The sequence below is a fragment of the Oryctolagus cuniculus genome, chromosome 13 (genome assembly GCF_964237555.1).
Source record: "Oryctolagus cuniculus chromosome 13, mOryCun1.1, whole genome shotgun sequence".
NCBI classification, from domain to species: domain Eukaryota; kingdom Metazoa; phylum Chordata; class Mammalia; order Lagomorpha; family Leporidae; genus Oryctolagus; species Oryctolagus cuniculus.
The window spans coordinates 44,773,671-44,786,664 of record NC_091444.1 but is presented as its reverse complement, the minus strand read 5'-3'; the positions used below and the strand labels follow the sequence as shown (position 1 = coordinate 44,786,664).

The 12,994-nt window shown below is 43.1% G+C and overlaps 1 protein-coding gene across 2 annotated transcripts in view; it reads right to left on the bottom strand.

Annotated features, from left to right (window-relative positions):
- Nucleotides 1–11,197, bottom strand: part of ARL5B (ARF like GTPase 5B) — a 30,208-nt gene extending 19,011 nt beyond the window's left edge. Inside the window, exon 1 of one of the 2 annotated variants that reach the window (XM_008268289.4) lies at nt 10,794–11,197. In XM_008268289.4, coding sequence (XP_008266511.1) covers nt 10,794–10,842 — 49 coding nt within the window. In that variant the 5' untranslated portion in view covers nt 10,843–11,197. Of the gene's footprint in view, nt 1–10,448; nt 10,663–10,793 lie in introns of those variants that run through there. The other variant, XM_051820627.2, reaches the window with a different exon arrangement.
- Nucleotides 11,198–12,994: the final 1,797 nt, after the last annotated feature.

Sequence of the window (12,994 nt, the reverse complement as noted above, 5' to 3'; positions counted from 1 at the left end):
CACAGTGCCAGTGTGAGTGCTGGTACCTCTGTTTCCAATTCAGCTTCCTGCTAATGCATCCAGGGAAGCACCAGGTGACAGCTCGAGTGCTTGGGCCCTGCCACCCCTGTGGGAGACCCAGATGGAGTTCTGGTTCACATATGTGGCTTGGCCAAGCATTGGCTGTTGTGGAAGTGAACCAGCAGATATCTCTCTTGCTTGCTCTCTCTGCCTTTTAAGTAGATGAAAAGAAATATTCAAAAAAAATTTTTTGAGTGTTCCAATATAACAGGCACTGTACGTGGATCCTAAAGAAAAAGAAATATATTTTATGACTCAGGACACATATAACCTTAAAAATCTCATGAAACAGTATTTTTATTGAGATACATTGTAGTATTTTCTCTTATACTTGATATTCATTAGTTAAATGCTGATTCTCACTAATGATTTATGCTAGACAGTTTAGGGGGAATAGCTGGTCTGAGAAATCCAACTTAAAAACAGGGTGAATTCAAAAATTAAAAAGCACATCTGGCCGGCGCCGTGGCTCACTAGGCTAACCCTCCGCCTTGCGGTGCCGGCACACCGGATTCTAGTCGCGGTTGGGGCACCGGAGTCTGTCCCGGTTGCCCCTCTTCCAGGCCAGCTCTCTGCTGTGGCCCGGGAGTGCAGTGGAGGATGGCCCAAGTACTTGGGCCCTGCACCCCATGGGAGACCAGGATAAGTACCTGGCTCCTGCCATCCGATCAGCGCAGTGCGCTGGCCGCGGCGGCCATTGGAGGGTGAACCAACGGCAAAGGAAGACCTTTCTCTCTGTCTCTCTCTCTCACTGTCCACTCTGCCTGTCAAAAAAAAAAAAAAAAAAAAAAACACATCTGAATTCAAGAGTTCAGCAAATTCCAAATATGACAAGATCAAAGAAAGGCAAAGCCAGGTACAATAAGGCTAACCTGTTAAAAAACAAAGAAAAAGGGAAAAATCTTCTAGACAGCAAGAGAAAAAAACCAGGCTGCATAAAAGGAAGTAAGGATACAAATATCAGCTGACTTTTTGTCAGAAAAAGAACAGAGGCCAGTGAAATGAAAATTTTAAAGCAGTAAAGGAACAGAGAAAAATCAACAGAGGAAGCTATATTTATGAAAAACATACTTTTAAAAATGAAGGCAAAATAAAGACATTTTTGAATAAAAGAAAATCAAGACAACTGGACTAAAGATTCCAATTCAAAGTGAACTTCACAATATATTTTTAAAAAAGCAAGAGCCAACTATATGCGTTCTAGAAGAGCTATACATTAAAATACAGAAAATGTGAACAAGACTAACAACCATCTTAACCTCATAAAAAAATTTCTAGAACATTACACGTTGCCATGGATTTGTTCTGAGAGGAAGAGCGCGGTGGGGGCAAGAGGCGCGGAGTCACCACACAGACCCCTGGACTTGCGTGAATGCAGGCCAGAGGTGAGCAGCCCGCAGACTCGTTTATTTCAGTTGGTACAGCAGCAGCTTAAATAGCCAAGGCAGCCAATCCGGTCAAGGGGCGGTTTATGCCCTAACCAATCACAGCCTGATGCCAGGCAGTATCTGAAGCCATCCAATCATAGCCTGTTGTCAGGCAGGCTCTGTTGCCAGGTGGGTTTCAAAGCCATTCCTGGGTAACTGACGCTCACTTGCCAGCGGCCATCTTGGCATGGCATTCTCATTCCACCATATTTCCCCCTTTTCGTTTATTTTTGAGCAATGGGAGGCATGATTCTTGGCCATACCATTGTTGATCCTGTTTCCATGTGGAAATGGAATGGCGTGACCACACATAGGCTGTGGGCCGTTTGAGTGGCTGACCAGAGCTAGTGGGGTATAAAACAGTAATGGATGTGGCTATGGGCAGTTTCTCAGGATAGGATAATAGGGCAGGTGCATCTGCTAACAAGGCGGACTCTCAGTCTTGTTCAGCTGGTTCTGGTTGACTGTCAGTTGCAGGTTTGATGTTTCTGGCTGGTACCCAAAAGGGCTGTCCTGCATTCTCTGGAAAGACACAAGCATATCCTCAGCCCTTGGTTAGCAGAAGCTTTTCTACGGGTGTTGGAATCCAGGGCCTGAATTCTGCGTCCGCTCCTACATTAATGGCAAACATGCAGGTGGGATGGGGTCTAGAGGCTGCCCTGAGAGCCTGGGATGCCCGAGGACTGCCACAAATGTGGGGATCCTCACTGGGTGCGCATGGGATGACCTCGCATGGGTTACTGCCTCAAGGTCGTCTAAGTTCATCCCACGGGTATGTGGGGGGTGGCTGACTAGGCATTACTGCGTTGTCTGCTGTCATGTCATTTTCACTGTCAGAGCTCTCTCTTCCTAAGTCATCAACTGTTGCCTGTGGGGCAGTGGCCTGGAGTGACAGGCTCTTATCACTCACAGATTCATTATGTTTGGTAATCTGTGTGCGCTTCTGAGAGGAGGGTATCTTTCTCATGTTTGAGTGCTTAAAAGCAGCATGCCATGCCAACTCTAGCCAAAGGAAAGACACACACAGCACTGCTGCCATAACAAAACAAATTCCTAGCACCTCAGCAGCTGATGGCATTCTGCAGGGGGTTCCCTATGTTAAACGAACAGTGGTGTATCAGATCATACATATGTCCTTGTGTCCCAATAAATTTAGGGGGGGAAAGAGAAATCTTACAGAATATGTTGACTACTGGAAGTTACCTTAAGAACTGAGCTATCTAAAAAAAGACTAAGCTATCCAGAAAATCAACAAATACTTGTAAACTAAGTAATAGACATAAATAATTCATGGGCTAAAGAAAAAAATTGCACACATACACATTACTTATGATTTCACTCCCCAAACTCATACGCTTAAGTGCCAGTCTTATGTTAATAGTTAATGGATTAATGCTAATAACTGATGAATTAAGAGTGGAGACTTGATATAATTATAACACCTGGGAGGTGGGCCTCCTGGGAGGTCATTAGGTCACTGGGCCATGCTCTGGGAAGGCAGTTCTCCAGATAAGGTTGGTTCTATAAATAGAGAATGCCTGGTTCCTTTGCTACTAGCAGTCTTCATCAGACACCAGACTAACGGGGCCACTTGATTGTGGATTGTGATCTTTCAGACCAGGAGCCAAAATAAACCTGCTTTCTTTTTAGAAGTAACTTCTCTCATAATTAACGGAAATCCGACTAGCACAATATTTCAAATTGAATATTGAAATATATTAAAGTTTGTGGGACTTGCTAACACAGTATGCAAGAAAGATATGTATAGCCTTAAAATATTTCTATGTAAAAAGAAGCAAGAAAAACAATAACTGTCCACCCTTAATAAGCTACGTGGTTTAAAAAAAAAAAGGGTAAACACAAAGTAAAAGTAAGCAAATAGCACTAAATCAGAAAATGGAAAAACATAGAAAATTTAAGTTTTTTAAAAGATTAAGAAGAAAGCTGGAAGACTCTAATGACCAGACTTCAAAATATAACATCTAATACTGTATTTTATACATAGTACATGTGTTATTATACACAGTGATCAAAGTGGTATAGTATGGTCTAGGGATAGATGTATAGATTAATATAAAAAGAAAAAAGACATACCCCAAGACCCACATTTACATGACCATTTGTGTTTTGAGTTTCAACAAAAGCTCCAAAGCTATCCATTTGTGGAAGAAAAAAACCAGTACTCATAAATTATGATGGAATAAGCAGATGTCTATGTAAAAACATAACGAAACCCAATCCCTAGTGACATCACTATCTCAAAATAATCTGAGATGAAACATAGACTGAAGAATGATAGTTAAAAGCTTCCAGATGAAAGCAGCAGGTTCCTTAAACAGGACACAAGCAACAGCTATTAAATTTATTTTTGAGAAATTAGACTTCACCCAAATTTAAAGCTGCTGCACAGCAAAACCTCCATTAAGAAATGAACGGGGCAAGTGGCATTTTGACATTATACCATATGGGTTCTGGTTTCAGTTCCTACTGTTTCACTTCAAATCCAACACTTTACCATTGTGCCTGGGAAAGCACCAGAAGATGATGTTAGGTTTGGAATAGCTTGGGATTCTGGCCTTTCATACCCCCAGAAAGAACCTAACAGATGGCTCATGTAATTGGGCCCCTGCCACCCTTATGGGAGACCCAGATGGGGTCCCAGGCTCCTGGATTCAGCCTGCCCCAACTCTGGCTGTTGCAGCCATTTGTGGAGTGAACCAGCAGATGGAAGATCTCGATCTCTCTCACTCGCTCTTTAAAAAAAATAAATAAATCTTAATAAAAAAAATAAGGGGCTAGAGTTATGGCACAGAAAGAAAAACTGCATTCTATGAGGCTGGCATCCCTTGTGACCTTCAAATTTGGGCCTTAGTTTGTGTCTTAGCTGCACCACTTCCGATCCAGTTCCCTGCTAATGGCCTGGGAAGGCAGTGGAAGCTGGCCTAAGAGCTTGGGCCCCTGCCACCCACATGGGAGTCCTAGATGAAACTCCTGCCTCCTGCCTTATGCCTGGCACAGCCCTGGTAGCCATTTGGGGAGTGAACCAGCAGATGTAAGATCTCTCTTTCTGTAACTCTTTCAAATAAATAAATCTTTTAAAAAGAGGCAAAGTAATCACTAATGCAAACTTTGAATCATGAATTTCTCACTCCAAATCCTTTAAAAAAAAAAAGTACATTTAGCAAATAACAAAAAGCTTTTGTAAGTGAAAAATGTGAAAGCTGAACCACAATATTCAATAGGATTAAAAGACAAAGTAAATAACCTATAGAATGTAGAACTCAAACAAAAGAGAAACAACAAAATAGAAAAGAATATTTGATGACCAATTAAGCATAATATAATCAATATGATTTCCAAGAGTAGAAGGGCTCCAAACCCAAACTAAAAAAAAAAAAAAAAAAAAAAAAATCTAGGATAAAAAGGGATATAACTTTACATTGAAAAGGTCTAGAGATGGGCCAACACCACGGCTCACTAGGCTAATCCTCCACGTGCGGAGCCGGCACACGGGGTTCTAGTCCCGATTGGGGTGCTGGATTCTGTCCCGCTGCTCCTCTTCCAGTCCAGCTCTCTGCTGTGGCCCGGGAAGGCAATGGAGGATGGCCCAAGTCCTTGGGCCCTGCACCCGCATGGGAGACCAGGAGGAAGCACCTGGCTCCTGGCTTCGGATTGGCACAGCACGCCGGCCATAGCGGCCCTTTGGGAGGTGAACCAGTGGAAAAAGGAAGACCTTTCTCTATGTCTCTCTCTCTCACTGTCCAACTCTTATCTGTCAAAAAAAAAAAAAAAAAAAAAGTCTAGAGAGTCTACAGATAAGAACAACAAAAATAAAAGTACACCCACCCCCCTTTGAAATTTATAAGTACTAGGGATAAATCAAAAATTCTAAAATCTACTGGGAAAGGCAAAAAAAAACAAGAACAATTCAGGTTTTTTCAATGTCTTCAAAAATCAGAATTATATAGCAAGTCCAATTATAAATAAAAAATGAGGGCAGGCCAATACAGTTTCAGGTATTTAGAAATGCAAAAAAATTGTCATTATATAGGGAATTTCTAAAGGATGTGCTTCATCAAAGTGAGAATAAGCAAGAAGACACAGGTTTAATTAAAAAGTAGATTCAGTTCCTAGAATGGTAGCAAAGGCAAGTCCAGAACAGTTGTTTAGCAAGCACAGGAGGAAGTAAGGGCAGTTTTGTGAAGGACAGGGGACTGAAAGCACAGAGGAATGAAAAATCATCTGATACATGTAAGGTGGGAAAATTTGTTACACAGAGGCCTTTAGATAGCTTGAAACAGTTTAACCAAATGTACAAAGAAAATTAAGGCAATTAGATTATAAGCACACTATGGCTCAGCAATAATAAAACTTTACAGCCACATTAATGAAAATGCAGAATGAATTAAAGCAGAAAACTATATTGGGATGATGAGGGAAAAGAAAGGTCATAAACAGAGATTTCTTTTACCATAATGAGACAAACTGTAATGTTTAAAATTTCCATGTAGGCATATTATTCGGAAACATATAAGTATGTAACACTAGAAAAAAAAGAGCTTAAATAGAGGATGACACACATTTTAAGATTTAATGGTATTTAATTTCTTGAAATAAAAATGTACATGTGTTACTTTGGTTCAGCATCTACCAAGTGCCAGGCATTGGGAATATAAGAGGGAATAAGACAAAATGCATACCTTAGGGAGTTTATTTCCACTGAAATAAACAGACATCAAAAGTAAACAGATTTCTAATACCATTAATAGGTAGTACATAAAAACATTACTCAGAAAAACAGTACAGTAAAGATGTGGAGAAGCATAGCTGGGGCTGGAAGTGCGCTATTTTTGATAAAGTGGCTAGGGAAGTCCTCTCTGAGGAATAACATTTAATCAGAAACCTGAATAAACTCATGATTTGAACCTTTCAAACCACTGGGAGCAGAGAGATGATACATTTAATTTTGGTACACTTGAAATCAAGAAAAAGCCCAGAATTAAATAAGCTAAAAATTCTAAGACATAAGATCTGAGCAGTCAGAAGTCTAGTACAGTAACAATTCCATAAAAAGTTGGAGCACTGATAAGTACTCAAAATTATAACATGAGATTCACCAATGAAAAGGAAATTAGATAATTAAGATGTGCTAGTTGGTTCTGAAAATGAACTATAATTAAAACCTTACTTCATTTGTCCTTAATTCTGGGTAACATAAGAAATAACTGAAGGTGAGGGTTTACAGTCATAACGTAGAGAAAGAGGCTGGCACTGTGGCATAGCAGGTAAGGCCACCACCTACAGTGCCGGTATCCCATATGGGCGCCAATTCAAGTCCCAGCAGCTCCACTTCTGATCCAACTTTCTGCTATGGCCTGGGAAAGCAGTAGAGGATGGCCCAAATCCTTGGGCCCCTGCACATGTGTGGGAGACCTGGAAGAAGCTCCTGGCTCCTGGTTTCAGATCAACACAGCTCCAACCGTTGTAGCCAATTGGGGAGTGAACCAGTGCATGGAAGACCTCTCTCTCTCTCTCTACCTCTCCATCCTCTGGGGCTGGCGCTGTGGCACTGGCATCCCATCTGGGCACAAGTTCAAGTCCTGGCTACTCCACTTCAGATCCAGCTTCCTGTTAATGTGCCTGGGAAAGCAGTGACAGATGGCCCAAGTCCTTGGCCCCTGCACCAACATGGGGGACCCAGAACAAGCTCATGGCTCTTGGTTTTTGGACTGACCAAGCTCCAGCCATCACAGCCATATGGGGAATGAACCAGCAGATGGAAGATCTCTCTCTGCCTCTCCCTCTCTTTAACTCCACCTTTAGGTAAAATAAATAAACCTTTAAAAAAAAAAAAAGAAGACCATGGCTATGAGAGCTAAACAATAAATAATTAAAAAAAAAAGGAATATACAACTTTATTTGTGAACTTAAAGATTTCTGTGCATATTTATAGAAACTCATGTATACAACCACACAGATATATAAAATAATATTTGCAAAGGCAATCAGATTTTTTTTGGGGGGGGGGACAGGCAGAGTGGACAGTGAGAGAGAGAGACAGAGAAAGGTCTTCCTTTGCCATTGGTTCACCTTCCAATGGCCGCCGCGGCCGGTGCACTGCGCTGATCCAATGGCAGGAGCCAGGTACTTATCCTGGTCTCCCATGGAGTGCAGGGCCCAAGCACTTGGGCCATCCTCCACTGCACTCCCGGGGCCACAGCAGAGAACTGGCCTGGAAGGGGGCAACCGGGACAGAATCCGGCGCCCCGACCGCGACTAGAACCCGGTGTGCCAGCACCGCAAGGCGGAGGATTAGCCTAGTGAGCCGCGGCGCCAGCCGGCAATCAGATTTTAAAATTGTTTCCTTCAATGATAATTATATAGAAGTAATCAGTCTTCTGTCTTAACATTAAACAATACAAAATTGCAGGCTTAATAATATATTTTCAAATTGTTGTACCTAGACAATACATGCCTTAGTATGCTTATTCCCAGAAAGATCTCCAATTTCTGAGAAAATGCCTGGGTTCTAAAATGTTACACAACAAAACAAAACAAGTGGTAAGAGTAAGATAAAATTGAAAGAAAGTTAAGACAAAGAAGTACGTAAAGAAATTAATAGTTCTTCTTTTTAAAGATTTTTTATTTATTTATTTGAGAGGTAGAGTTACAGACAGTGAGAGGGAGAGCAGGGAGAAAGGTCTTCCATCGGCTGGTTCACTCCCCAAATGGCCGAAACAGCCAGAGCTGTGCCTATCCAAAGCCAGGAGCCAGGAGCCTCTTCCAGGTCGCCCACGTGGGTGCAGGGGCCCAAGCACTTGGGCCATCCTCACTGCCCTCCCGGGCCACAGCAGAGAGCTGGACTGGAAGAGGAGCAACTGGGACTAGAACCTGGCACCCACATGGGATGCCGGCGCCAAAGGCGGAGGATTAACCTACTGCGCCACAGCGCCGGCCCTGAGATTAATAGTTCTTAATACTAGTTGCCCATTTTAATCATCTTGGCACTGATGCACAGGCCACCTTACCTCATTCTGATTTAACTGGTGTCAGGTGGGGCAATGGACATATTATTCTAAATGGTAACCAGAATTGGGTACTTCTCAATTAGAAGTGTATAGCTGTGGAAATGGAGATTGGCAGTTAATTCTGTTCATATAGAAAACAAAAATACACTCTAAGATATGAATCTGATCATATTATTCCTTCTATTAAAAAAAAAATGCCACTGACTGCTCTTCAAAGGTTCTAACTGCTTGCTCTGCAGTCTAATGTCCCAGCAGATACCACAAACCCTCTGTGATCTGGTTCTGCTGGCTACCTCTCCAACCTCTTCTCTAACTTGGCAACAAGCAAACTAAGATACTGCACAAAGTAACTAGTTTCTGCTACCTCAAATTCATCAACCAAATTAATCCCTCTGCATGTTAGTCCTTCTGTCTAGAGAGCGTGACTCTTGTACTCAATCTCCTGCTATGCCTGGATGAACTCCAACTCATCTTTCAGGTCCAAGTCTACCCCAAACTGCAGTCCTCCAGTAAGCACCTACAAAAAATTAGTCACTTGTGATTTTGTGTGTGTGTGATCACTATATTTTCACATATATCTGATCAATAATTTACCTCACTGCATTTTTTAACGTTTATCTCATTTAGTAATCTTTTAATACTTCCAGAGCAAGGAAAGTATGTATCTTTCTTGTTTATTTTTAGTTTTTTGTATCTCCCATAAGTACATGTTGCAGGAATCAATGAGACTAACAGGACATATTAATCATCAAACACTTGCAACATGAAAGGGAAAGGGAAAGGGAAAGGGAAAGAAAATTCTAAGTAGAAACAGGGATTTAGGAGATCTGAATAATTAAGCGGCTATAAAAGTAGCTCATGAATTTGTCACAATCTGACAAATTTTCCCTTAGCATCTGTTATTTCCTTTAGTTTTAATTAAGGAAACTTCAAACGACAGAAGATAGAGTAGTAATAAAACAGAAAAGGGAAAAGAGGAATGACATGGGGTACATAGGGAGAACCAGCTACTTCAGTTATGTTTTATTTCTTAAGTTCCAGGGAACAATAAACAGGTGATTATTGGATTAATCTTCATGTTTCAAAATGCTGCTTTACATTATGAACTTATGTAACAAGACCAGAAAACATAAACTGATAAAAATGACAACGATGTAGTAAATTTAAACTTACAGAAAATCTCCACAAGGAGTTAAACTGGCTACACTGAAACCTCCTGAAAAGTGCTATTTATTTGTGGTAACTGCATAGGAGCATATGCATATACATTTGCCAAGTGTATGCATGTGTCTTTTTTATAACCTCAAAAGATACTATTTTATAGTGTTATCAATCTGCAGAACAAATGAATCACAGCCATCCATTTTCTTCACCACTTCTTAAATCCAGAAAAAATGATAAGCACACTAGCAGTAACAAATTGGTGCCACTCTAAAAATATACCAGGTTTACAAATCACGTAAGGGTATAAAAGGGAAAATGAAACCAACTGAATTTCAAAACTAGTTTCAATTACTAGGAGATCATTCCATTAAAAAAAAAAAAATGCTTAAAACCTTATTGCCCGCCCCTTTTGTGTGTGAGTATTTTCTCTCTCCAGATCACATCTGCTGCTGACTCAGAACAGGTTTTACAACTTCTTGGCTCTTTGGACCTGCAAGTTTAGTGCCTCACAACCTGTTCAACACCAACGGCGGACACGTAACATCTTCCACACAACCGAAAGCATTTTTTTTTTTTTACGCCTACGAAAAGAAAGGGTGTAGGATGAAATTGTCCGGAAACCCTGTTTCTGAATAGAACTCATTCTCGAGTCCTAGAAAGCCAGAGAAATAAGAGAGAGGAGGAAGGTGCACTGGCTTTGAAGGGCAGGGCGGAAAACAAAGCAACACCAGTAAAAAGAAAAGTTTTCGGTTCCTGAGCGGACACTCACCCTGACAGACCCAAGGATGCTTAATTAAGGACGGGGAGGGCCCTGGAAATGCCTGCAGGCAACTTCAGGGGTTTTCCGCTCCGCTTGGCTAATATTCCAAATTCCCAGTTTGGATTCTGGGTCACCAAAAGCCTCTCTTCGGACTTCCCCTTTGACCGCGCAGAGCACGTCTCTTCTGCACATTCTCACGGTCTGAAACACCGAGTTTCTCCCCGCCCCCTCGACTACGTCCGTTCTCGGGGTCTCAGAACGCCCCGAGCTGCCCAGAGCCCTGCCTCCGCTGTCCCCTAGGGCAGTCGCATCGCTGCCTCGGTTTCGAACCGCGGCGCAGCTCCATCCTCTCACCTTGGTTACAGAAGAGGCTCCACAGCTTAGCGAAGATCAGCCCCATCATGAGCACCGGGGCGGGCCGTGGGGTTCCCTCAGCAGCAGGTGCCGCTGCGCCGGGCCCCCCAACGCGACGCTGCCTGTCCGGAACCAAGGAGAAGCCGACCGAGACCGCGCGGTGACAGCACTGGTCGGTCGACAGTCCCCGACCCGCAGCTCAGTTACCGGTCCGAAGGTGCTGCGCCGAGTCTCCACCAGATAGTCCTTTGTTCCGAGCCCAATGAGCCCAACGCCGACCCGTAGTCCCCTTGGTCTGAACCCACCTACCCACCAAAATCTCTTCCAGTCCCAAGCCCCGCCTCCGCTCCGCCTCCCCTCCTGGTTCCGGACCACCCATCGCCGGAAGGACGGCGCGTGACGTTGCACGCTTACGTAAACCCGCGCCTTCGACGTGGCGTTTCCTCCGGCTTCACTTCCGGTGGGCGGTGTGTTTTTGGAAATTTCCTTTGGTGTGGGCTCCCATTCATCGCTCTTCTGAAATGTTTCCTGGGTCCTGCTATTGCGTGTCTCTGCTCTCTGGCAGCTGCGTGCCGAGACTCTTGAAAGGAGGGAGAAACGACAGCTTCCCAGCCTGACCAACCACCGTTGTCCTGTTGCTGCACCGAAGTGGGATTTCTTTCATAAATGCTTTCTGGTCTCACAGGGTGGAGTCATAGCTTGGGGTCTTGCTATGACTCATAATTCTGTAAAGAATTTATTGGGAGGCGACCCATAAAATAACCTGTAACTACAGAGTTCAGTTATGTGATTTATTAAGGCTCCCTTCCCCTAGCTTTGCTAAGCACCAAGTATGTTATCAGAGTGTGTGGTTTCGAATCCAGGTTGTTAGGAAACTGGTGCAGTTTTAGCCAGGTGGCCACGAGGTCCAATCTCTGTGGTCAAGCTCCACCCCCATCCTAATGGGATTCGCTGCTCCTGCTTCCCTGCCCGCCCTCGGGCGAAGTTTGTGCCGGCTAACACAAGTCCTGATACCAGTTTGTGACGGCTAACACAGGTCCTGATACCGATGTCAGTTTTTCCCAATTTCAGCTTCCTGCTCATCATGCACACCCTGGGATGCAGTAGGTGATGGCTCAAATAGTTGAGTACCAGACACCCACGTGGGAGACCTAAATGGAGTTCCTGGCTCCTGGCGCAAGTTTGACCCAGGCAGAGCTATTGGGAGCAACTGGGGAGCGAACCAGCACAAGGAAGATCTGCTTGTCTCTACCTTTCGAATAGATAAAATAAATCGGTACAAAGCCAATTTGCTGCACAGTCATTTCAACTCCATTTTGTATGATTAGGTTCTAAAAAATTGAAAAGCTTCAAAGGCTGAATGAGAGGAAGCATTGTCCTTGAAATAAGTTGATGGAGCCAGTGTAACTGAAAAGGTCTGCAGTTAGGGGGCTGGGCTGTGGCACAGCAGGTTAAAGCCCCAGCCTGCAGCAAGGGCATCCCATAAGGGCACGGTCCCGGCTGTTCCTCTTCTGATCCAGCTCTCTTCTATGGCCTGGGAAAGCAGTAGAAGCTGACCCAAGTCCTTGGGCCCCTGCACTCACGTGGGAGACCCAGAAGAAGATCCTGGCTCCTGACTTCGCATCAGCTCAGTTCTGGCGGTTTCTGTCATCTGGGGAGTGAACCAGCAGAATGGAAGACCTCTCTCTCTGGCTCTACCTCTCTCTGTAACTCTGTCTTTCAAATAAATAATAATAAAAATAAAATAAGATAAGGTCTGCAGTTAGGTCAGGAGGTAGGTAGGATTTTTAACTCTGTTAGCGTGGTCTTTTTACATGCCAAGCTACCTGTACAAAAAAAAAAAAAGTGTATGACTTACTGTGCCATCCTAGTGCAATGGTTCAACGACCATTTAAGATTTAAATGCAGTATAATATGCTTTAGCTTTATGATAATAAAGGCAAGTTTCAACCTCCCATATGGAAAAAAAAGAATGTACTGAGACTATGCAAACTAAACTTACTTGACCTCAGTTGGACTATAAATATGATTTTCTGTCCATATATTTAGAGGCTTAATGGGATATTTCTAGTCCTAGATTTATTATTAAAAATGAACAAGATTCTATAATACATTTTTTAAAAAAGTATTTATTTGAAAGGCAAAGTTAGGAGAGACAGAAGGAGAGATCTTCCATCCACTGGTTCATTCCCCAAATGGCC